General features: G+C 41.6%; 1 protein-coding gene across 2 annotated transcripts in view; it reads left to right on the forward strand.

Annotated features, from left to right (window-relative positions):
• Positions 1-3,003: 3,003 nt before the first annotated feature.
• prmt3 (protein arginine methyltransferase 3) overlaps positions 3,004-26,367 on the forward strand; it is a 108,139-nt gene continuing 84,775 nt past the window's right edge. Inside the window, exons 1-9 of one of the 2 annotated variants that reach the window (XM_029722198.1) lie at positions 3,004-3,096; positions 3,523-3,643; positions 3,762-3,844; positions 3,944-3,993; positions 6,799-6,904; positions 7,325-7,493; positions 8,607-8,751; positions 10,417-10,482; positions 11,751-11,872. In XM_029722198.1, coding sequence (XP_029578058.1) covers positions 3,081-3,096; positions 3,523-3,643; positions 3,762-3,844; positions 3,944-3,993; positions 6,799-6,904; positions 7,325-7,493; positions 8,607-8,751; positions 10,417-10,482; positions 11,751-11,872 — 878 coding nt within the window. In that variant the 5' untranslated portion in view covers positions 3,004-3,080. Of the gene's footprint in view, positions 3,103-3,522; positions 3,644-3,761; positions 3,845-3,943; positions 3,994-6,798; positions 6,905-7,324; positions 7,494-8,606; positions 8,752-10,416; positions 10,483-11,750; positions 11,873-26,367 lie in introns of both variants that reach the window. The other variant, XM_029722197.1, reaches the window with a different exon arrangement.

Consider the following 26,367-nt stretch of genomic DNA (forward strand, 5'->3'; position numbering starts at 1 on the left):
ATATAAGTAACCTAATGTATGTCCCTCTAACTGCCCTGAATGCCTCTGCTGATCCTACAGCTATTGTATGCAGCAATTATGTGAGGCTGTGTGCCCTAGTAGGAAGTCCACTGTGTGTAGCTCACCCTGCACTAACTTCAATAACATGAGAATATCTACTGCTGCTAAGCTTCCAAGTAAAGCAATGAAAACAAGCAAGTATCCCAGAAAAGTGCTCAAAATAGCCCACCCTAACATATGTAGCTTAAGAAACAAGATTCATGAAATGAATAACTTGCTAGTAACAGATGACATTCATATTCTGACTATCTCTGAAACTCACTTAGATAATACCTTTGATGATACAGTCAATAACCACATTCCTGTAAAGATTAGAGAGTATCTCATGTTAAATACTGTAGAAGTAATACGGCTACAGCTTCATCTGCCTCACCTAAAGCCCATTCTGGGAAGCTGAATATAGACCACCAAGTACTAACAGTCAGTATCTGGATAACATGTATGAAACGCTTGATAATGTATGTGATATCAACAGAGGTACATTTTTTGGGTGACTGAAATATTGACTGGCTTTCATCAAGCTGCCCACTCAAGAAAAAGCTTCAATCTGCAACCAGTGCCTGCAACCTGGTTCAGGTTATCAGTCAACCTACCAGGGTAGCTACAAACAGCACAGGAATGAACATATATTGATCACATCTTTATTAATGCTGCAGAAATGTGCTTAAAAGCAGTATCCAGATCCATTGGATGTAGTGATCCCAATATAGTAGCCATATCTAGGAAAACCAAAGTTCCAAAGGCTGGGCCTAATATAGTATATGATTCATATGTTGTTGATGTAAAGAATATTTGTTGGTCCGTGGTGTGTAATGAGGAGCAAACAGACGTTGCACTTGACACATTTATCAAATAGCTTATTCCAGTTACTAAGGGGCAGAACGACAGATTTTTACCTTGTCAGCTTGGGGATTCGATCCACCAACCTTTCGGTTACTGGCCCAACGCTCTAACCACTAGGCTACCTGCTGCCCAGATTGGGTAAAGTAGTGATATGTGTTAATTGTAGGGGTGCCCATGGGGCTGGGGATCAGAAATGTCCGGTGCGAGAGAGGCAGGTTGAGATTTCCAGGGTTAGAGTAGTGCAGAAGTTGTCATATGATGAGGCAGATGAGTTTTCCAATGGAGCCCTCTTTGTCTGGAGAGGTAAATGAACGGTTCCAGCACTGTAGGAGCTGTATCTACTACGCTTTGTTTTGGAACGAACTGGAGCATTCAGAGTTCCAATGCGGCAATTGTTTTCTAGCTGAGGATTATAGGCTTGAGGTGGCTTCCTTGACCACGGAGGTAGCCAGCCTACGTAAGAAATTGTGTAAATTGTGGAAAACGCAGGTAAAGCCTTTTGGCTGACCCATTTGTGGTTTCATGGTGGGTGAAAAAAGAGTTGGGTCATGTGGAATCAGTGAGGGTAACTAGAAGTGGTCTAGTGATAATTGTTTCTGTTGGGCAGAGGAAGAATGCGCTTGAAGTAAAACGAATGGGGGTAAGTAAAGTGAAGTGTTTCGTTCTCAAGAAAAAGGAACCAATGAAAGGAGTGATAACTGGGGTACCAGTAGATATAAACGTTGACCAGTTGAGGGCAAAGATTCCCGTTGTATGTGTGACAGGTTAAAGGAAATACTCATAGCCTGTTATACATTAAAAAGTATTAGTAAGTTCATAGTATGTGAGGATCTTAAAACATCTAAGGTTAAAAAGATCATGCATTCTGTATTAGTTGATAGAGATGGATAACATTCATATAATTGTGTTAAGTTAAAATCCATCAAGTGTACAAAGGGTAAGAATTGTAAAAGGATTGTGTAAACGTTATATTGATTACTTTATTTTGTGGTGCCTAATTGAAGGGGAAAAGTGTTAATCTGTGATCTACTAAATGCTCTTTAATCCATGAGCCTGAGATCGATTGCTCTGGTCTCCACCCAAGTTCGCGGGGAAATCGCGGTCTTTTCCTCATTACAGTAAAAGTTCTCATTGAGGAAACAATACCGTATCACTCTCGTGATTATTTCGCCCCTTCTTCAGGGGCGTAACATATGTGATGCTCGTCATTTGATGCAACGCAGACAGGGTGGCGAGAATGGGGAAACAGAAGAGTCATTGTCTGTTCTTTTGAGTTTTGAAGTTTTTGCCTGACAAAGTGAAGTTAGGATATATAAGTTATCCTGTACAAGCGTATGTGCCAAACACTTTAAGATTTTACAGGTGTCAAGCTTATGGGCATGTGGCAGCAGTGTGTAGGAGGGAGGGTCCAACGTGTGAGAAATGTGCAGAAGGGCATGAGACAAAGGAATGTGTAGTATTGGGGAAAGTAGTAGGGGTGCCCATGGATTGTAGGGGTGCCCATGGAGCTGGGGATCAGAAATGTCCCGTTCGAGAGAGGCAGGTTAAGGTTTCCAGGGTTAAAGTAGAGCAGAAGTTGTCAGTGAAGAAAGTAGAGGAAGATGGGTTAAGGGGGAGGAGAAGTGAGAGTAGTAGAGATATACCAGTACAGAGGGATAGGCCAAAAAGTGAAATAAGTTTCAGTAAGATTAGATTTTTAGCATTTATAGCAATGGCTATTAATTGTACTGCAGGGATGGATCGGAAGTCTCAGAGAATTGAGGTCGTGGTGGCAGCTGTAGAGAGGTATTTTGATGTGCAAGACTTGACAGCAGAATAGTTACATTACGTGTTAAGTGGTGATGTCCCATCCTTTCAGGGTGATGGCAAGAGGTAGGAATGAATACATTTAATTAGTGGAGTAGGGCGGTGTTTATTTTATTTTAATAATTTTGAAATGAGTGAGTATAGTGTTAGATAGTAGGGTATTTATTTAGTACATTTTTCTTTTTCAATTAAAGTATAAGGGAGTTGTACTCCAGTCTAGCAGGTGGCGGTAATGCAACAAATTGGATGCCAACCGCCGTTAAACCTCATAGAAGAAGAAGTTGTTGACCCCCTAGTGACCACTGTCTGTAAGTACACGTTAGAACTAGACCCGGAAGCAGCGTGTACACGGCTGAAACCAAGGAGACAGCATGGCGGAATACACTGGTACACGTGAGATACGTAAATAGTGATAGAAAACTATAATAATATAAATACTGAATGGTGATCTACAGAGAACGGTCATCATATTGTAATTGGGATATTTTGTACTTAAAAGAGTTGTTCATTTGAAGTCTCGTAATGTTGCTTGTGTAGCTAGCTAACTAAATTAGCTAACGCATTTCATATACCGGTATGCAAACTAACTAACCAGCTTGATAGCTGAGCTTGTGTTGACTATACCCCAAGCAGTTTATTGGATTACCACGTTAACTCATATTAAAGGAAACCTGCATTGAAAAAATGTGGTTGAACTTGTAATGGGAATGCCCGTTGGCTACAGCCAGTTCATGCAATGTTTGACACTGACACCAAAGATGATTATAATGGACCTATCCGTGCTGACTGACACCTTTGCTGACACTGTGACAGATCACGACGGTGGGGCAGGGGACGATGTGCCCGATCTCTCAGACAGTGATAATGAGGAACAGTGGCAGTGGATGGAGGCCAATGACAACAACGTTCAAGTTACTTGCTTATTCTGTGACAAGTGTGTATCATTGTTTTTTTGAAGCAACTCACTGATACATTTAATCTGGTGTGAAATAGTTGTCTCTCTCTGAAAGTGTTGATGGTTAAAATATATCTTGTCCCTCATGTTTTCTCAGGATGTCAAATTCTGGACCAGAAACACTACAACACTGCCTAGTAGAGCATCAAGTCGACCTTGTAGAAGTGGTTAAGAAACACAGTAAGTTTGCAAACTTCTCTTATAAAGTTGTCATTGTTTTAAGGTCATGATATAATCCATCCTCCTCACATCTGACGTTGTTAAAATCCTTCCTTGTAGAATTAGATGACTATGGCTACATCAAGATGATAAACTACATACGGACAGAGGTAAGCACATATCCCATCCCTTATTGGGTTTTGATACAGAGTGACTTCAGACCTTTGGCCAAAGCATGGTCCAGGTAAAATAGTAAAGACCCAGATCTCATCCTTGCTTTTTGTCATTTGGAAGTGTAGTCGTCTCTCGAAGCTGAGATTGAGGTTAGACATTTTATAGAAATTGTCATTGCAAAAGAACAGAAGGTGTTTAGACTACCTGATAGAAATGCCTTTTGGGCAAATCCGCGCCAGAAGTGCCCAACGATAGTTATACTGAACAAAAATATGAGCATAACATTTTGGTTTCATGAGCTGAAATAAAAGATTCCACAAATTTTTCCTATGAACAGAAAACGTATTTCTCTCAAATTTGCCAAGATAATCCATCCACCTGACAGGTGTGGCATATCAAGAAGCTGATTAAACAGCATGATCATTTCACAAGTGTATTTGGCTGGGGACAATAAAAGGCCACTCTAAAATTAGCAATTTTGTCTCACAACATTACATTTACATTTAAGTCATTTAGCAGACGCTCTTATCCAGAGCGACTTACAAATTGGTGCATTCACCTTATGATATCCAGTGGAACAACCACTTTACAATAGTGCATCTAAATCTTTTAAGGGGGGGGGGTTAGAAGGATTACTTTATTCTATCCCAGGTATTCCTTAAAGAGGTGGAGTTTCAGGTGTCTCCGGAAGGTGGTCGTGAGGGAGCTTGTTCCACCATTGGGGTGCCAGAGCAGCGAACAGTTTGGACTGGGCTGAGCGGGAACCGTGCTTCCTCAGAGGTAGGGGGGCCAGCAGGCCAGAGGTGGATGAACGCAGTGCCCTTGTTTGGGTGTAGGGCCTGATCAGAGCCTGAAGGTATGGAGGTGCCGTTCCCCTCACAGCTCCGTAGGCAAGCACCATGGTCTCGTAGCGGATGCGAGCTTCAACTGGAAGCCAGTGGAGAGAGCGGAGGAGCGGGGTGACGTGAGAGAACTTGGGAAGGTTGAACACTAGACGGGCTGCGGCGTTCTGGATGAGTTGTAGGGGTTTAATGGCACAGGCAGGGAGCCCAGCCAACAGCGAGTTGCAGTAATCCAGACGGGAGATGACAAGTGCCTGGATTAGGACCTGCGTCGCTTCCTGTGTGAGGCAGGGTCGTACTCTGCGAATGTTGTAGAGCATGAACCTACAGGATCGGGTCACCGCCTTGATGTTAATGGAGAACGACAGGGTGTTGTCCAGGATCACACCAAGGTTCTTAGCACTCTGGGAGGAGGACACAAGGGAGTTGTCAACCTTGATGGCGAGATCATGGAACGGGCAGTCCTTCCCCGGGAGGAAGAGCAGCTCCGTCTTGCCAAGGTTCAGCTTGAGGTGGTGATCCGTCATCCACACTGATATGTCTGCCAGACATGCAGAGATGCGATTCGCCGCCTGGTTATCAGAAGGGGGAAAGGAGAAGATTAATTGTGTGTCGTCTGCATAGCAATGATAGGAGAGACCATGTGAGGATATGACAGAGCCAAGTGACTTGGTGTATAGCGAGAATAGGAGAGGGCCTAGAACAGAGCCCTGGGGGACACCAGTGGTGAGAGCGCATGGTGCGGAGACAGATTCTCGCCACGCCACCTGGTAGGAGCGACCTGTCAGGTAGGACGCAATCCAAGCGTGGGCCGTGCCGGAGATGCCCAACTCGGAGAGGGTGGAGAGGAGGATCTGATGGTTCACAGTATCAAAGGCAGCAGATAGGTCTAGAAGGATGAGAGCAGAGGAGAGAGAGTTAGCTTTAGCAGTGCGGAGAGCCTCCGTGACACAGAGAAGAGCAGTCTCAGTTGAATGCCCAGTCTTGAAACCTGACTGATTAGGATCAAGAAGGTCATTCTGAGAGAGATAGCAGGAGAGCTGGCCAAGGACGGCACATTCAAGAGTTTTGGAGAGAACATAATGCAACAGTTGTCTCAAGTTTTGAGGGAGGGTGCAACTGGCACGCTGACTGCAGGAATGTCCACCAGAGCTGTTGGCAGAACATTTTATTTAAATTTCTCTACCATAAGTCGCCTCCAATGTAGTTTTAGAGAATTTAGCAGTACGTCCAACTGGCCTCGCAGCCGTACACCACGTGTAACCACACCACCCCATGACCTCCACATCTGACTTCTTCACCTGCGGGATTGTCTGGGGGGGGGAGAGGGTCTGGCTCCAAAGTTGGTAAGCCTATGCCCTCCCAGGCCCACCCATGGCCGTATCCAAATGAATTACTGAGAAATAATCAAAGTTAGGAATAAAATCAGGAAGGGTATTTTTTTATTATCCATATATTATTTTAAAGAAATTGTGACTAAACAGTACTCATATTTCAGAGCATCCGATAAGGTTTCAAATGACACCACACTGGCTTTGTAGCATCTACAAGCTAATCATTGTAGTGTCTTATGTCACACATTTCCCAACTTTCATGTATTATTATGTTGGATACAGATTTCAAATGTATGCCAAACACCCTTTCCAGGGATTTAATTTCAGGAAAATTGAAAACATCAGAATTATCTTTGGGCCTATCTTGTGTGGGAAGCCCTATTGCTGATATTATTGCAGGCATGCAGTGTGCCTTTTCCAACACGCATGTAAACAAAAACACAATTATAGATGTGCAATGGTATTTTTCATAGATCCTTTATAGCTATGATTTGATTAATCGTGAATTTTAGGTTCTCGAACCTCCGAAATTAATCAGTTACTTCTGTGTCTTCTATGTCGTACCAAATACATCCCTGGTTTTCCAAGTTCATGGACAATAATGGCTGTGTGTTTGTGTTTGCAGAAGTGCAGTGGGCAGAGCTTGTCTACGCTGCCTGAGTGTTCCATTCCCTGGGAGAGTGATGAGTACATGAGGCCAGCTTTACAGGATGACCCCTTACTGCAGATAGGTACTGGTGTTCACAGGTTCATTGTTCAACTCAAACGCCTCAATTTAATCAAGTGCAGATAAAGGGTAACTGCATTGCAGGTATATTTAGAATGTTTTCACCAGATGTGGGGTTTTGCATCAAAAGAACAACTTGAACCTGTTTAAAACTGACAAAGCCTTTATGCTGTTCATATAAACCGAGTGAAACTGCAGTGCTGTTTTCTTTTATCTGGTATTATTTGATTTGGTGCAACCCATTAGTGCTTCATTGTGACTGGAAATTTGCATGGGGTGACGTTACTGGCATGGTTCACACAAAGGAAGTTGGGAGAATTGTATGTTGGGCAGAGATGCGATTGTACACAGTACTATCAGTAGAGTAGGCAGTCATTATCTTCGTTTTTGAAATGTGTTCAAGTGAGTCTCTCCCTTTTGTTAGATCTGGAAGAACTGTGTGAGGGGATGTTGGTTGGCCCCTCTACTGGGGGCCAGTGTGAAGCCAGCCGCTCCTCTGATGTTCTTCTGCAGAGGGCCCAGGCTGCAGAGGAGAGGGCCCAGCGCACAGAGGAGGCACTGGCCAGAGCCATGGACGACCTACACAAACTCAAGTCAGTGCTGCCCACACTACTATGAACATTTCTGTTAATTACTGCTACTTACTACTACTACTACTACTACTACTACTACTAGTACTGTTATTAGCATCACCACTACTACCACTTCTGATATTATTACAGAAATACAAATTACTACCTTATTAATGGTAAGCGAGCGTTGCGCCTTTTCCTTTTCGGGAAATGATCAGAACAAAGGTGAGGACACAACAGTTCACCTGATACGACCGAATCAAGAGATCCTGACCTCTGATGTAAAGTGTATATATATAAAGTATATGTTTTAATACATTTTTTACTTTACCTTTTATTTAACTAGGCAAGTCAGTTAAGAACAAATTCTTATTTACAATGACGGCCTCCAGTGTCCTCAATTGCGCAATCAAAACGCATTTTCTATTCCTCTCCTTGGGGCACTCAGTGGGAGAAGGAGTGAGTGTGTCTCTCATCACAGCAGCTACCAGTGAAACTGGTACAGGGGCAGGGCAGAAACGTTCATTAAGGAATCAGGCCAGGGTAATGGACTTTACTGATTGATCAAATCATAGTTTTTGCCGCCACAAAAATACAAAGGTTTGAGTGAAGTAACCACCTAGAATTTGCACATGGCACTGATGCGACCAATACATTTTTTTTACTTGCACAATCAAGTCAAAGGGTCGCAAATTGCGACCAAATGGATCCCTGCATTTGATGGCACTGGTGTTTCTCACTCTCACACATGCACCTCCCACCTGCGGCCAGCAGAGGGACTCAGTGAACTCAGTATTGCAGAGGCCTTTCCTTTGTTTAGGAGGAAAAGGAGAAGGGAGGGAAAATTCCACTGCTGCATAGTGGGGGGGATATAGATGCTCTCTTTCCATTTACCGCTATGTCCTGTTGGATGGTTGTGCGGTTGGTGCTGTAAGTGTGTGACTGCTGCGGTAAATCTGTTCCAATACATTCCGCATAGAAGTTGCCCGTAAGTGCTGATCTAGAATCAGCCAATCTGAACCTTAAACCATGGTGGTGGTTTAAGGTTCATGGTGGTGCAAAACTGACCTTAGATCAGGGTCTAGGGGCAACCTCATCCTACTCTGTTGTAAAATACTATGGTATTTGTTTCAGGTTGCTGGCCCAGGGTCTAGTATTGAATGCGGATGTGGGTCGGGGCACCGGGTCCTTGGGCGCCGTGGCTGAGCTCCGGGAGGACGAGGACGAGGCCTACTTCAGCTCATATGGCCACTACAGCATCCATGAGGAGATGCTTAAGGTCCGCTACCACAATGGCATGCCTGCACATATGCATACACTTATGCCCTCTTCTTATTAATTCAGTAGCCACTGCAGAGAGAGGAGGGACGCAGGTTTAGCAGAGCGGTTTATCCTACAGGCTCGATGTAGCATTAAATGTAAATGATCGTCTCTATGCAAACTATGATGTTGATGACATGACGTTTTTCTCAGTGACAAATCAGCAATAAGGAGTGAGCTCTCATGCAAAACATCAGCATTACTTTAACATGGTGGGGATTTGAGATCTGGTAATTGTATTTCACACTTCTTAAGCATTATAAGTTGTGTGTGTGGAAGGGGAGGGGTGGGTGGGAATGCTAGGTAGTGAACCCTCTCTTCCTCTCTCACTTACCGCAGTGCTTCAACATGATCCGTTCCCGCTCTCTGATTGGTGCTTGGCACTGTTAATGTTTGCGTCATACATGTATATACGTCAGACTAAACTCCATCAAAAACCTTTCCCCGGAGGAAAGAGGAACCACGTTTGCAGTAGAAGTTCCTCAACTCTTTTATGGGCTGCCATAAAGTGGATCACTGTTGGTCACGGTGTGTGTGTGTGTGAGCGAGTGAGCGAGAGCGTGCTTAAGACAGGGCAAGAGAGAAAGTGAGTCACCATTTAACCCTCCCACTTCCTTCCCTGCCCCGTCATCAAAGTTCAGTCTGTTTCTCCGGGCAAGTTATCAAAGATAAATCTTGAAGAATCAATTCTCTATTAGTAGATGCTCTGGTTTTCAATCATCCTTGCTCCAAGGATCCTTCACTACTCCTCATGTCAGACCAATATAATGAATATGAGGTCAGGTTTCATGTCAGATCAATCAATCAAATTTATTTATAAAGCCCTTTTTACATCAGCCGATGTCACAAAGTGCTGTACAGAAACCCAGCCTAAAACCCCAAACAGAAAGCAGTGCAGATGTAGAAGCAGTCTTTGGAACAGATCGGATTTAAACTTCTAATTGATTTGTAATTTATTTCAACACCATGGGGTGGGGGTGGTTTCCTTGACACTGTTAAACCTAGTCCTGGACTAAAAGCAAGCTCAATGGAGAATCTCTGTTTCTGGGAAACCGCTCCTATTGGGATTTAACTGTAATTTGGCAAAATATTTGATGGTTTTTTCTGTTTCTGTCAACACACCAACAGCATGCGAAGGCATCATCCGAAATGAGTGCGGAGAAGTTGTGCGTTTTAAATGTGTGTTTCACATTTCTGAAAAGCGTAAGGATTTGATTGGCAGGTTAATTAGCCCGTCCTGACCAACTAGATTCCACATGGAATGGTTGAAACGATGCCAGTCCTTTCTATTTCTATGTTAGAATGAGTCTACTTTTCTTTAGATTTCTCAGCCTAGCAAGCATTGTACTCATTTTCCGTGGAGTCAAATCCCCAGTCAGCTCTGATTCCACGAGATGACACCACATACAAGCACAAACATGTAATCTCCCCTCTTCACGGGAACTCTCCATCTCATAGACGTACAACCGTCCAGCCGCCCGGCTGTGACACACACACCTTGGTCTCGGGTGACTGGATAATTTGTTTCAGTTTGTTATGTTGTTTCTGAAGAGATGCTCTATGATTAAGTTTTCTCTGCCCGTGGTAATGGATGACCTGAATGTCCTTTGTCCCTTCCTTTCAGGATAAAGTGCGCACAGAAAGCTACAGGGACTTCATGTACCTCAACCCGGAAGTGTTCAAGGACAAGGTGAGCAAAGAAATTGGCAGTGCAGGTTTTAAAATATAAATATAGCGGTAAACGGCGCCTCATTTAAAACACTGCGACTTCATTACGCACTGTAGCGCCTCTCGGGCCGGGAACTGTGGTGTGCTGGTAACGAGCGCACACCAACCCCCTTATTGCCACCCTTCCTCCCCAACCCTGCACTGTCATAGGAAGCAGGCAGCGTCCATCTCCAAGGCCATCCCTTATGTGCTGCTACCGGGTATGCCCCGAGGGAGGGGGTAGAGGATGGGGGGGTGAAGAGTGGTGGAGCAATTTTTCAGTCAAAGGGGTTAGGGATGGGAGAGAATGGGTAGGAAACGGGACGGTTGCAGGAAGAAGAAACGCAGGGTTTGGTCTGGGTATTGTTATCCCTGTCATCGGGGTGGCGGTGGATAAGGGTTATGTTGACCTGCCGCAACCCCTGTCATTGTGATAAACACTCTGGCTCCTCTCCTGCACCTCGCCCCCAGTATGGTCCTTCAGTGTACCAGAAATAACTATCTCTTAAAAATATATTTTTAAGGTATTTTCAGATTTTCATTGTACAGATAGTGAAAGAGAACGACAGTGGGAAAAATTTGAGATTGTATCAAAGGGCTGTAGGCTGGATTTGAACCCATGTCACTAGACCAGCCAGGCCACAGGATAAGAGTATATCAGAGGGAGAAATATTTGTGAGGGAAGTTGAAAATGGATTGTATTACGAGGGCTATGGGTTTGCTGTTTTGTGTGTAGCTCAATCCTTTTCCCGTAGCTCCTTCTCAGATGTCAACAGGTAGGTCAAAACTCCATCCTACCAAAACTCCATCTTTTCAAAAAGCTTACACTGAAAGGGCATTATCATAATTTTCACAATTTCACAGTATTATTCCAACCTCCTTGTGTGGAAGTATATATAAAACACAGGAAAATTGTGTTTCTGACTTTACTGGCCATTTAAAAAAACACTCCTGGCCACTCTTGAACGCCTCTTAACTAGATAGCAAGTATATCGAAATTATAATGGGACTACGGTGTATGTTTTTCAAATACCTGCCCTTTTTCTTTTGACGAACAAATCGGTCCGCTGAATTTTTAAATTCCCGATTTGGCCCTCGGGACTAAATTATTTGCCAGCCCTGGTCTACACCCCTGTTAGAACATTTCTATCTATCCTTCTTAACACTGATCATCCAATCCTTTACTAGTTATAAGGAAGGGGAAGTTTCCTTTTGTAGATTAAAGGTGCACTTCTACCTCCTATTCTGCAGGTGGTGCTAGATGTGGGCTGTGGGACGGGCATCCTTTCTATGTTCGCCGCCAGAGCGGGAGCCAAGATGGTCATTGGGGTGGACCAATCAGAAATCATCTACCAGGCCATGGACATTGTCAGGTGAGCCGCCATTGTTATCCCAGGGAATCCTGGGAAATAGAGTGTGTTTTTAGACAAGTTGGTTGTGTTGTACTGCCCTGTTTCAAATGCCCCCCTATTTCGTGCTAACTGGACATGAATATTATGTGATATACAAACACTCACCTGTAACACACCCCATTGACAAGTGGGTGTCTATGAGCTCAGATAAGGCTTTATAGGGATTGTGTGTCAGTGTCCATACGTCTACTGCATATAACTTATAAATCCCGTATCACAGGGACCAGAAGCCAGTCAATGGCCGTGTCTGAATATCCATACTTGTGTTCTAAATATTAGGCATTATGGGTATGCGAAAATAAAATGTCTTATAGTACACTATTACAAATAAAGGTTCAGGTTGGAACCAAATATAGTTCTTAAGAGCGATGCCATAGGTTAACCATTCTAGGTTCTTTGAATAACCTTAAATGGGAGGGTTCTTTGAAGAACCACATACTCAATACCTTATTTTAAGCAAATAAGGCGTTGATCCTCATTTGCATATTTCCCATGGTGCCTTTCGAGTGCATTTTAGTTACCAGTACCACCCTTGACTGTGTTTGCTAGTGACAGAGACATGATTGTTATATTCATTAATTTTCAGCACTGTGGCCTTCACCAAGTAAAATCCTATGTGAATATGTTATTGTTCAAATGTAATTATTTAACACAATACACTACATAGTCTATAAGGCCTTGTTTTGAGGGCCTAGTTTTACCCTAAAACTCATGGTTTACAGATCACATCAGACTTGCAAGTCACATAATGCTGGCTTGTAAAGTTGTGTAATTCCTATTGAAATCCAGCCAGAGGAGGGATATCCAACATTTTGAAATTTTATTCACTTACAACCTGCATTCAGAATGACTGCCAGGGTTGGGAAGACTAAAGTATGACACTACCTAAATCATCAAAACTGCAACAAACATTTCAGTATCAGGTGCAATAAGTCCAAGTAACAGATTGGATTAGTTTACAAAAATGTGTTATTTATATTTGGGAAGCAGAAGATTAATCAATCAAAACATGGATATTGAAACACACAATAAAAACTATTTACCTGCAATAGAGCATGCTGGGAAATATGATAATGATGGCTGTGGTTTTGGTTAAACTCTGGTTAGTAACACCATCACTGGGGTTCTTTTACACCACTTAGTGTTAATTTAACTCCTGAATCAACACTAGAAATGTTACACTGAAAAATTAACTAGTTAACGCTGGCCAATTTGCTGTGTGCTATGAAAGTGACACATCTGCAGGCTTCCATACATTTCAAGAATCTTTTAGAATTCTGAAGAACTCTTTGTGGTGGGCCGGGCGTCTGCAGGCTGACTTCGGTCAGCAGCTGGACGGTGTTTCCTCTGACACGTTGGTGTGGCTGACTTCCGGGTTAAGTGAGCAGTGTGTTAAGAAGTAGTGCGGCTTGGCAGGGTCATGTTTCGGAGGACACATGGCTCTTGACCTTCGCCTCTCCCGAGTCCGTAGGGGAGTTACAGCGATGGGACAAGACTAACTATCAATTTGAAATCACGAAAAAGGGCTAAAAGTACAAAGAAATATACACTACCGTTCAAAAGTTTGGGGTCACTTAGAAATGTCCTTGTTTTTTAAAGAAAAGCAACTTTTTTGTCCATTAAAATAACATCAAATTGATCAGAAATACAGTGTAGACATTGTTAATGTTGTAAATGACTATTGTAGCTGGAAACGGCAGATTTTTAATGGAATATCTACATAGGCATACAGAGGCCCATTATCAGCAACCATCACTCCTGTGTTCCAATGGCACGTTGTGTTAGCTAATCCAAGTTTATAATTTTAAAAGCTAATTGATCAGAAGAAAACCCTTTTGCAATTATGTTAGCACAGCTAAAACTCTTGTCCTGAATTAAAGAAGCAATAAAACTGGCCTTTAGATTAGCTGAGTATCATTTACATTTACATTTTAGTAATTTAGCAGATGCTCTTATCCAGAGTGACTTACAGTAGTGAATGCATACATTTCATTTCATGCATTTTTTTTTGTTGTACTGGGCCCCCGTGGGAATCGAACCCACAACCCTGGCGTTGCACACACCATGCTGGCGTTGCAAACACCATGCTCTACCAACTGAGAGAGCATGGTGCTCCAGATACCCACAGGGAAGAGTATCTGGAGCATCAGCATTTGTGGGTTCGATTACAGGCTCAAAATGGCCAGAAACAAATAACTTTCTTCTGAAACTCATCAGTCTATTCTTGTTCGGAGAAATGAAGGCTGTTCCATGTGAGAAATTGCCAATAAACTGAAGATCTCATACAATGCTGTGTACTACTCCCTTCACAGTACAGCGCAACTGGCTCTAACCAGAATAGAAAGAAGAGTGGGAGGCCCCATTGCACAACTGGGCAAGAGGACAAGTACATTAGAGTGTTTAGTTTGAGAAATAGACGCCTCACAAGTCCTCAACTGGCAGCTTCATTAAATAGTACCCGCAAAACACCAGTCTCTGACGAGGCGACTCAGGGATACTGGCCTTCTAGGCAGAGTTGCAAAGAAAAAGCCTTATCTCAGACTGGCCAAAGAAAAGATTAAGATGGGCAAAAGAACACAGACACTGGACAGAAGAAGACTGAAAAAAGTGTAATGGACAGACGAATCTAAGTTGGAGGTGTTCGGATCACAAAGAAGAACGTTCGTGAGACGCAGAAAAAATGAAAATATGCTAGAGGAGTGCTTGACACCATCTGTCAAGCATGGTGGAGGCAATGTGATGATCTGGGGGTGCTTTGGTGGTGGTAAAGTGGGAGATTTGTACAGGGTAAAAGGGATCTTGAAGAAGGAAGGCTATCACTCCATTTTGCAACGCCATGCCATATCATGTGGACGGTGCTTAATTGGAGCCAATTTCCTCCTACCACAGGACAATGACCCAAAGCACAGCTCCAAACTATACAAGAACTATTTAGGGAAGAAGCAGTCAGCTGGTATTCTGTCTATAGTGGAGTGGCCAGCACATTCACCGGATCTCAACCCTATTGAGCTGTTGTGGGAACAGCTTGACCGTATGGTACGTAAGAAGTAAGGTACGTATGGTATGGTACGTAAGAAGTGCCCATCAAGCCAATCCAACTTGTGGGTGGTGCTTCAGGAAGCATGGGGTGAAATCTCGTCAGATTACCTCAACAAATTGACAACTAGAATGCCAAAGGTCTGCAAAGCTGTAATTGCTGCAAATGGAGGATTCTTTGATGAAAATAAAGTTTGAAGGACACAATTATTATTTCAATGAAAAATCATTATTTATAACCTTGTCAACGTCTTGACTATATTTCCTATTCAATTTGCAACTCATTTCATGTATGTTTTCATGGAAAAGAAGGACATTTGTTTGTGACCCCAAACTTTTGAACGGTAGTGTACATGTACAAATTACCTTGACTAACCTGTAGCCCCGCACATTGACTCGGTACCGGTACCCCCTGTATATAGCCTCGTTATTGTTATTTTGTGTTACTTTTTATACATTTTTTTACTTTAGTTTATTTAGTAAATATTTTCTTAACTTTATTTCTTGAACTGCATTGTTGGTTAAGGGCTTGTAAGTAAGCATTTTACGGTAAATTCTACAGCTGTTGTATTTGGCGCATGTGACAAATACAATTTGATAAAATGTTGCTTTTCTAGACATCTATTTCTGGAATGTCGAAAGGACTGCCAGTCAGACTTAGAATCAATCAGCCTTGCCTTAGCCCAAGCTAAATTTCTCTCCTGAATTTTCTCTGATAGTTCATGTGTGAACCAGGGATTAGCTTTATCCCTTATCCTTAGTTCAAGAAACTAACATGTTTATCTGCAATAGAGTTGAGCAAAGAAGTAAAACAATTTAGTGCCTATCCGAGTCAGAGATATTTGACACAACCCCCCCATTCAAACAATTCCATATCAGATAAAAATTGTTGCTCATTGAAATTCCTATAATTTCTCATTGTAATAATGCGAGGGGGAGATTTATGTAGCTTTGCATCTCTTATGCAGTCAAGGGGGGGGTTCAAATGCAAAAATTCCATAGGCTGTATATTTGAGGGGCATTTGGTCAAAATAATATTTAAATGAGTAGGTTTTTCAGGGTGTTTAAAGTTGGGGCAGTTTGGTTCAGTTATCAGCTGAGATATTTTTCAGCCTGAGCAAAATCTATCAGTAACTGGCATCAACCAATCCAAATTAAGATCACCCCAAATGGCTAATTCAGATTAAGCATAGTTAGATTGTATGGGTCCGACAATTGGCTAAAAGCACATGTTGAGGGAGGGTGATAAATTCCCACTAGCGCAAGTTTAGGACTAGACTAGACATTAAAATTGCTAAAGGACAGAGGTAGTGAGAGATGCATTAACATTTAAGTTGTCCTTTGTAAATATGGTGACACCTCCACTTCTGTCAGATCTAAAATCATAACTAGCCAGAAACGCATCAGTATCCAGCACAGTCTTATTTAGCCAAGTTTCAGATATTACCAAAATGTCAACGTTGGTTTAGTTAAGGATCTGCCACTTTTTAACATTTTCGCCTAAAATGACATACCCAAATCTAACTGCCTGTAGTTCAGGACCTGAAGCAAGGATATGCATATTCTTGACACCATTTGAAAGGAAACACTTTGAAGTTTGTGGAAATGTGAAATGAATGTAGGAGAATATAACACATTAGATCTGGTAAAAGATAATACAAAGACAAAAAACATGCGTTTGTTTAAAAAAAAAAGAAGTTTTTTCATCATCTTTGAAATGCAAGAGAAAGGCCATAATGTTTTATTCCAGCCCAGGCGCAATGTAGATGTTGGCCACTAGATGGCAGCAGTCTACGTGCCAAGTTTTAGACTCATCCAATAGTGTGTAAATAGTATTTTTGTTTTCTCTGGTTTCTTTCCTATATATCAGTGGTTCCCAAACGTTTTATAGTCCCGTACTCCTTCAAACATTCAACCTCCAGCTGTGTACCCCCTCTAGCACCAGGGTCAGCTTACTCTCAAATATAGTTTTTCGTCATCATTGTAAGCCTGCAACACACACACGATACAATACATTTATTAAACATAAGAATGAGTGTGAGTTTTTCTCACAACCCGGCTCGTGGGAAGTGACAAAGAGCTCTTATAGGACCAGGGCACAAATAATAATATAATAATAAGAAATAATTTTGCTCTTTATTTATCCATCTTACATAATTGTTCTTCATAATTGTGAATAACTCACCACAGGTTAATGAGAAGGGTGTGCTTGAAAAGATGCACATAACTCTGCAATGTTGGGTTGTATTGTAGAGAGTCTGTCTTAAATCATTTTCCACACACAGTCTGTCTCTGTATTTATTTATTTTTCAGGCTAGTGAGGGCCGAGAATCCACTCTCACATAGGTACGTGTTTGCAAAGGGCATCAGTGTCTGAACAGCGCGATTTGCCAAGGCAAGAAACTCTGCTTGTTGCAATTTAAATGAGGCTCTCTTGCTCAGATATTGGTAAGATGACTGGAGGCAGGGCATGAAAGGGATAAAGAATCCAGTTGTTTGTGTCGTCCGTTTCGGGAAAGTACCTGCGTAATTGCACACCCAAACTCACTCAGGTGCTTTGCTATATCACATTTGACATTGTCCGTAAGCTTAAGTTCATTTGCACTCAAAAAAATCATATAATCATGGAAGACCTGTGTGTTGTCCTTGTTAATGCAGACAGAAAAGAGCTCCAACTTCTTAATCATTAGCCTCAATTTTGTCCTGAACATTGAATATAGTTGCGGAGAGTTCCTGTAATCCTAGATTCAGATCATTCAGGTGAGAAAAAACATCACCCAGATAGGCCAGTTGTGTGAGAAACTCGTCATCATGCAAGCGGTCAGACAAGTGAATATTATGCTCAGTAAAGAAAACTTTAAGCTTTGTCCCTTGATAACCAGCACTCTTCTGTTTGTTGTAAAAGTGTTACATGGTCGCTGCCCATATCATTGCATAATGCAGAAAATACACAAGATTTCAGGGGCCTTGCTTTAACGAAGTTAACAATTTTCACTGTAGTGTCCAAAACGTGTTTCAAGCTGTCAGGCATTCCCTTGGCAGCAAGAGCCTCTCGGTGGATGCTGCAGTGTACCCAAGTAGCGTCAGGAGCAACTGCTTGCGTGCATGTTACCTCTCCACTATGTCTCCCTGTCATGGCTTTTGCGCCGTCAGTACAGATACCAACACATCTTGACCCCCAAAGTCCATTGGATGTCACAAAGCTGTCCAGTACTTTAAAAATATCCTCTCATGTTGTCCTGGTTTCCGGTGGTTTGCAGAAGAGGATGTCTTCCTTAATTGACCCCCCATAACATAACGGACATATACCAGGAGCTGTGCCAGACCCGACACGTCTGTTGACTCATCCAACTGTAATGCATATAATTCACTGGCTTGTATGCGAAGCAGTAATTTTTTCAAAACATCTCCTGCCATGTCACTAATGCGTCGTGAAACAGTGTTGTTTGATGAAGACATTGTCTGTATAGTTTTTTTGGGCCTTTTCCCCCAGCATTGTCCCAGCCATATCTGCGGCAGCAAGAAGAATTAAGTTCTCCACAATAGTATGGGGCTTTCCTGTCCTAGCCACTCGGTAGCTCACCATATAAGACGCTTCTAGCCCCTTCTTATTAATGGTTTCTGTTGCTTTTATACATGTCTTACTACTCGAAAGTCGTCTTTATTCTCGCTCAAAAAAATTCCATGGCTTATTTTTCAAATTGTCATGTTTCATTTCTATGTCTGCGCAAGAATGAAGGTTACCGCGAGAGAGTAACAGTTAATGTGATTGTATGTTAATTATTTGACTAGGCTACCTGTAATTGACATTGTTTTTATTTCGCTGAACACTAGATGGTTTAATTGTATTTTTGGCAGTGAAACGAGGCTACTCAGGTGAGAATGAAACCTCACCCAAATGTATAGCCCTGTTGGAAAATATAAATGTACTGTTTGAAAATGTGAAGTAATGTAAAAAAAAAAAATATATCTGCTATATATAACTCTTATTTTATTTTTAATGTAATATTTTATGTTGTTCTTGTCAATTACTGTTCTGTACTTTGTCATGTATTTGTACGTTTTATGTGGACCCCAGGAAGAGTAGCTGCTGAGTGTTCAGTAGCTAATGGGGATCCTAATAAACCAAACTAAACTTTCCCCAGTATATTGTGCAAGCTTTTAATCTGTTTGCTAAGAGTAGCCACTTCTTCCCTTTTGTCCTCCTTGAGTAAAATATTGTTGCATCAGAATTCCGGTCGGTCCACATTGTTTCCCAGAAGAGAGCATAGTAAATACAGCTCTTGCAGCACATTTAAATGCTCGCTTTTTCCCCTGAATGGGGAAGCCTCCATTGGAAGAGACAAAGGAACTAAATCCGTGTCGCAGAGATAGAGCTTTCAGGCAGAGAAGTAAAAAAAAAACCTAAAAAAACATTAACTGATGCATTTTTCTGGACCTATACAGGCCATCGAGAAGTACCCCCGATACAATTTTTTTTAAATTTAACTCAGTAAATTCTAGCCTGTTAAACAACTTTCTGTGACAAACAATTCACTCTCAAACAAATTGGTGCACTCGCTGTCCTTACTGCAGTCCAAGTCAGCACATCTACCTGCCAGACAAATGCTGAGCTATATTGTATGCTACTTTTTTGTGTGGAAATGATTTTATACTAATACAATTGCTCAGAGGAAGAGATTTTGTTTAACCAGTAATACAAAAGGGTCAAAGTTATTGGCACCGCTGTTGTCCACTTGCAAGGATAATGACACAGCCTTTTTCTAAAATGTTTTATGAGATTGGAGAACACATTGGGAAGGATCTTAGATCATTTCTCCATACAGAATATTTCCAGATTCTTCATCTGCTCTTATGGACTGCCCACTTCAATTCAAACCATAGGTTTTCAATGGGGTTTAAGTCTTGAGTTTGAGATGGCCATTGCAAAATGTTGATTTTTGTGGTCAATTTTAACCATTTCTTTGTGTATTTTGATTACTGCTGGGTGTCAGTGTTTCTGCTACAGTCATTTAGCTGTGGCGCTGCCACCCCAAAAAATGTTTTGCTGAAGCACACTTTGAAGATGCTAGAACAGTCCACATATACCTTTCCTCTGCAAACAAAACAAGTAATGAAAAAATCAGTTATCCCATAGTAGAATAGTTGATCTATTTACCTAATGGTTACTTAAAGTGACAGTGGTTTCTGTGAGAAGTACAGGCATGTTACCCTAACAGGTCGGCCTACATTATATTCACTTTGTTTGTGCAATATTTCTGGGATGCTAACTAGTTAAATGATTGGCAGCACCATGCTTCAGACTATTTATAGCTGCTATGCTGCATAAGTTGGGCTACAGGTGATTATGCTTATTGCTAATAGCATATCTGATAATATAGGCTATATGCTATATAGGCTATATGCATGGTCCAATATGTTAAAATAACATTAACAAATTATTTTACCAGTATCTTATTTGGCTCATTTCTGGATGTAGAAATGATAATTTAGATGGTGTCAGGATTATAAAAAAATAAAAAACATTTTGGAGTAGAGTGTCCTTTTTAACAAGTCACAAGAACTGAGCTTCTCTGTCCTTCTACATAAAAATGATCTGGTGCGCACCACGGATCCACAAAACAAGAGTGCCATAATGCTTTCTATCACAGCAAATTTGGTTCTGATGTTGTACTCGCACACTTGCAGTGATTTATTAGGAAACACATTTGAGTCTTTGCTTCAGCAAATACTTTTGAAATATATTTTCAGTTGGAAAGTGTTTTGGAAATTTCCCTCTCCAGTAGTGTGTGGACTAACGCACTTCCCTCCCCAGTGTAGTATGGACTCTCTCAGTAGAGGTCTCTGTGACCTCCAGCCACCTTTTTATTTGTTTCAGGTGGTTGAGTTCAATAAAGCGGGTGCCAGACGGCCTGGCCGTAACTCACATAATTTAGTACACCATGCCTGACTCTGGTCTTTCTTGGCTCTTCCACAGCTGCTCCCTAAACTACTGCTAGTGCAACCCATCTATTAATTAACATAATTTTCCTCAGTCAGACAAAAAACAAAAAGTTGCTTAATTAGCAGGAGGGATGGGGCAACATCTTATTATACGAGGTGTTCCAAGTTCAGATCATCTGTCAGTCAAAACCCATAGAGCGCTGTGAAGCGCAGAGCCAGAGCTCTGATGTAATTTATAGCATGTTACTGTACAGCCACTGTGTTCCAATTTAGGCATTTTATCAGTGCCCAAATCTGCCATTTTCAACCTGTATACTGTATACTACACTCTCACCTGCTGTGTGTTTTATAACACCTACACCCGTTTTTTTTACCAGCTCTCCACTAGCACCACCAATGAACCGGACAGTGCTTCCAAACCAAACTCATTTACCACCCTTAGACCACCAAGCACTCTCCTCAGTCTGTGTATGCCTGAATGCAGCTTTGAGTTAGGGGCCATTATTGTGTGTTGTTATTACCATTATGCAAGGGAGTGTCGTATAAGCAAAACAATGGGATTGGGGAGAGGGGACGTTTTAATTTTACAGCCCACTAGCTCGCTGTCGGGTGTGTGTGTTGGCATGCAGGCAGTGTCCCACTAGGCCTCCCAGCGCGGCAGGACAAAGTAGTGAAAACATGATATTGTACCCCAGATGCACACCTATACAGATACGCACGTACACACACACACGTGTAGTTTCTGTCACTACCCCACAGTGGATGTTAATGTAAGAATACAGTGGCTTACGAAAGTATTCACCCCCTTGGCATTTTAAAAATATTATTGCCTTACAACCTGGAATTAAAATAGATATTTTTTTGCCATTTTGTATCATTTGATTTACACAACATGTCTACAACTTTGAAGATGCAAAATATTTTTAATTGTGAAACAAACAAGAAATAAGACAAAAAAACGGAACTTGAGCATGCATAACTATTCACCCCCCCAAACTCAATACTTTGTAGAGCCACCTTTTGCAGCAATTACAGCTGCAAGTCTCTTGGGGTATGTCTCTATTGTCTTGGCACATCTAGCCACTGGGATCTTTGCCCATTCTTCAAGGCAAACTGCTCCAGCTCCTTCAAGTTGGATGGGTTCCGCTGGTGTACAGCAATCTTCAAGTCATACCACATATTCTCAATTGGATTGAGGTCTGGGCTTTGACTAGGCCATTCCAAGACATTTTAAATGTTTCCCCTTAAACCACTCGAGTGTTGCTTTAGCAGTATGCTTTGGGTCATTGTCCTGCTGGAAGGTGAACCTTTGTCTCAAATCTCTGGAAGACTGAAACAGGTTTCCCTCAAGAATTTCCCTGTATTTAGCGCCATCCATCATTCCTTCAATTCTGACCAGTTTCCCAGTCCCTGCCGATGGAAAACATCCCCACAGCATGATGCTGCCACCACCATGCTTCACTGGGGGGATGGTGTTCTCAGGGTGATGAGATGTGCTGGGTTTGCGCCAGACATAGCGTTTTCCTTGATGGCCAAAAAGCTCAATTTTAGTCTCATCTGACCAGAGTACCTTCTTCCATGTGTTTGGGGAGTCTACCACATGCCTTATGGCAAACACCAAACGTGTTAACACATTTTTTTTCTTTAAGCAATGGCTCTTTTTGGCCACTCTTTCATAAATCCCAGCTCTGTGGAGTGTACTGCTTAAAGTGGTCCTATGGACAGATTCTCCAATCTCCGCTGTGGAGCTTTGCAGCTCCTTCAGGGTTATCTTTGGTGTCTTCGTTGCCTCTCTGATTAATGCCCTCCTTGCCTGGTCCGTGAGTTTTGGTGGGCGGCCCACTCTTGGCAGGTTTGTTGTGGTGCCATATTCTTTCCATTTTTTATTAGTGGTGGGATGTTCAAAGTTTTGGATATTTTTTATAACCCAACCCTGATCTGTACTTCTCCACAACTTTGTCCCTGACCTGTTTGGAGAGCTCCTTGGTCTTCATGGTGTTGCTTAGTTGGTGGTGTCCCTTGCTTAGTGGTGTTGCAGACTCTGGGGCCTTTCAGAACAGGTGTGTGTGTGTGTGTATATATGTATGTATGTATGAATGTATGTATGTATATATATATATATATATATATATATATATATATATATATATATATATATATATATATAGTTTTAAAAAAGTCCACCTGTGTGCCATCTAAGTGTCACATGATCTCAGTGTATATATATATATATATATATACTGAGATCATGTGACACTTAGATGGCACACAGGTGAACTTTTTTTAAACTAATTATGTGACTTCTGAAGGTATTTGGTTGCACCAGATCTTATTTAGGGGCTTCATAGCAAAGAGGGTGAATACATATGCACGCACCACTTTTCCGTTTTTTTTTTCCCCGAATTTTTTTCATTTCACTTCAACAGTTTGGACCATTTTTTTTTAATGTCCATTACATAAAATCCAAATAAAAATCAATTTAAATTACAGGTTGTAATGCAACAAAATAGGAAAAACGCCAAGGGGAATGAATACTTTTGCATGGCACTGTATGTAATTAAAATTAGAGCCCGACCGATTAGGGTTGTTACGGTCTTGGAATTTGTGGTTACGGTAATTGGCCAGGCCAATGTACGTGGTCACCGACATAACTGTTCAGGGGGGTCAAAAAAAGGGGAGGTCACAATTCTGTTTGTACACTTGTTTATATGGATATGCATTTGAATGAAAACCTACTTGGAAACAAACCATTATTATTCGTTATTATCGTAGCATTTCATTATTGTTATTATTCCTCAACAAATTAAGAAATGCCAGGTTGGAGAGGATCTGTCGTGTTTTTGTATTGACACAACATTAATGGAGTCAAAATAAAAATGTATGCCTTCCTGTTGGCTTTTCTGCATATGTTTTTAAATACTGATCCTATTTCGACGCACAAAACCATTTCAAATGAAGTTTAATTCCACTTTTCCCTAAATATTTGCATAACGTCACAAACCATGCTGCTGAGGTCATTCGATATCAGTGGCATTAACACATTTTCTTCAGAGAGAGGACATCTTAATGAAATAATGTAGCCTAAGCTACTGAAAAGAGGCATTTGATTCTTATTAAAGAGATGGAGTCCAGACAGGCTACTTTAGGAAACTTTCTGAATGGACATGTACGCCGATAGAGAGAATCAGCAATCTCACACACGCAGACCGCTGTAAAAGCACCCGTTAATCAAAGCCACCAGCGTATGTCAGACACAAGAAAATATTTTTCCTTCAAATGTTTTTAAAAACCTAGGCCTACCTTTTCAAGAAAGTAGGCTTTAAGATAATGAATTGACAATGAAAGTATGAAGTATTATAATTTGTGCATTCAGTGCATTTGGAAAGTATTCAGACCCTTCCTCTTTTCCACATTTTGTTACATTACAGCCTTATTCTGAATGATTAAATTATTTTTCCTCATCAATCTACACACAATACCCCATAATGACAAATCGAAAACAGGTCTTTTTTAGAAATTTTATCAAATGTTAAAAATAAATAAATAACGGAAATACCTTATTTACATAAGTTCATACCCTTTGCTATGAGACTCGAAATTGAGCTCAGGTGGGTCCTGTTAACATTGATCATCCTTGAGATGTTTCTACAACATGATTGGAGTCCACCTGTGGTAAATTCAATTGATTGGATATGATTTGGAAAGGCGCACACCTGTCTATATAAGGTCCCACAGTTGGCAGTGCATGTCAGAGTGAAAACCAAGCCATGAGGTCGAAGGAATTTTATGTAGAGAACCTGATGGTTACTCTGACAGAGCTACAGAGTTCCTCTGTGGAGATGGGAGAACCTTCCAGAAGGACAACCATCTCTGCAGCACTCCACCAATCAGGCCTTTATGATAGTGGCCAGACGGAAGACCGCTTGGAGTTTGCCAAAAGACACTCAACGGAAGTTAAAGGCACATGACAGCCCAAAAGGCACCTAAAGGACTCTCAGACCATGAGAAACAGGATTCTCTGGTCAGATGAATCCAAGATTGAACTTTTTTGCCTGAATGCCAAGCATCACGTCTGGAGGAAACCTGGCACCATACCTACGGTGAAGCATGGTGGTGGCAGCATCATGCTGTGGGGATGTTTTTCAGTGGCAGGGACTTGGAGACTAGTCAGGATCGAGGGAAAGATGAATGGAGCAAAGTACAGAGAGATCCTTGATGAAAACCAGCTTCAGAGTGCTCAGGACCTCAGATTGGGACTAAGGTTCACCTTCCAACAGGACAATGACCCTAAGCACACAGCAAAGACAACGCAGGAGTGGCTTCGGGGCAAGTCTATGAATGCCCTTGAGTGGCCCAGCCAGAGCCCGGACTAGAATCCGATCAAACATCTCTGGAGAGACCTGAAAATAGCTGTGCAGCGACTCTCCCCATCTAACCTGACAGAGCTTGAGAAGAATGGGTGAAACTCCCCAAATACAGGTGTGCCAAGCTTGTAGCATCATACCAAAGAAGAATTGAGGCTGTAATTGCTGCCAAAGGTGCTTCAACAAAGTATTGAGTAAAGTGTCTTAAATACTTATGTAACTGTAATATTTTATTTTTTATAAATTAGCAAAAATGTATAAACCTGTTTTTGCTTCGTCATTATGGGGTATTGTGTGTGTGTGTGTGTGTGTGTGTGTGTGTGTGTGTAGATTGATGAGGGAAAAAATGTATTTAATACATTTTAGAATAAGGCTGTAACATAACAAAATTTGGATTAAGTCAATGGGTCTGAATACTTTCCAAATGCACTGTATTTAGCAGATTGTGTTGCGCAAAAAAAATCTAAACTTGTTTCTCACAAGTGTAGCAGGTTCTGAACTCTGCTAACAACGTTTCCACTGTGAAAATGAGAACGGTAAAATACTGTTATTAATACATGGATTAACATAAATGAATGGAACCAAATGACCGGATAAACAGTAAATTGCATGTTTTACAAATGGTAGGCTACCACACAAGGGTGTTCATAGGCTACTATTCTACTTTGCGGGGATAGGAGGGCGGCAATTTTTGTTGTCTCGCCTACGACAGCACATCTGCCAGGACCGGGCCTGATCAGCGTTGATTAGTCTATAAAATAAGAAAAGATTCCGTGTGAAATTGTACCATGCCATGTTGGAGAGGATTGGCGCATTGTCCATTTGACAGTTAGTTCATTATAGGCTTCAAAGCCAGAACAACCTTGGTCGACTGCTGTTGAATAATTAATGAATAGTCAGACACATCCAACCTTTTTTAAAAGATAGATTTATTTATTTACTGGCAAGCAATCAAAACGAGCCACCCATCAACTCCACACATCAACAAAACAAATATTACTGCTGTGCCATGGCCTATAGCATTCTACACCCCTGCGCGATTAGCTGCTCGAGCATCAAAAGAAAGTTGAAAAGAGGAGGAGATGTAGAAAGTTTACTAAACAAAATTTGCAA

Source organism: Salmo trutta, chromosome 29, assembly GCF_901001165.1.
Source record: "Salmo trutta chromosome 29, fSalTru1.1, whole genome shotgun sequence".
Taxonomy (NCBI): Eukaryota; Metazoa; Chordata; class Actinopteri; order Salmoniformes; family Salmonidae; genus Salmo; species Salmo trutta.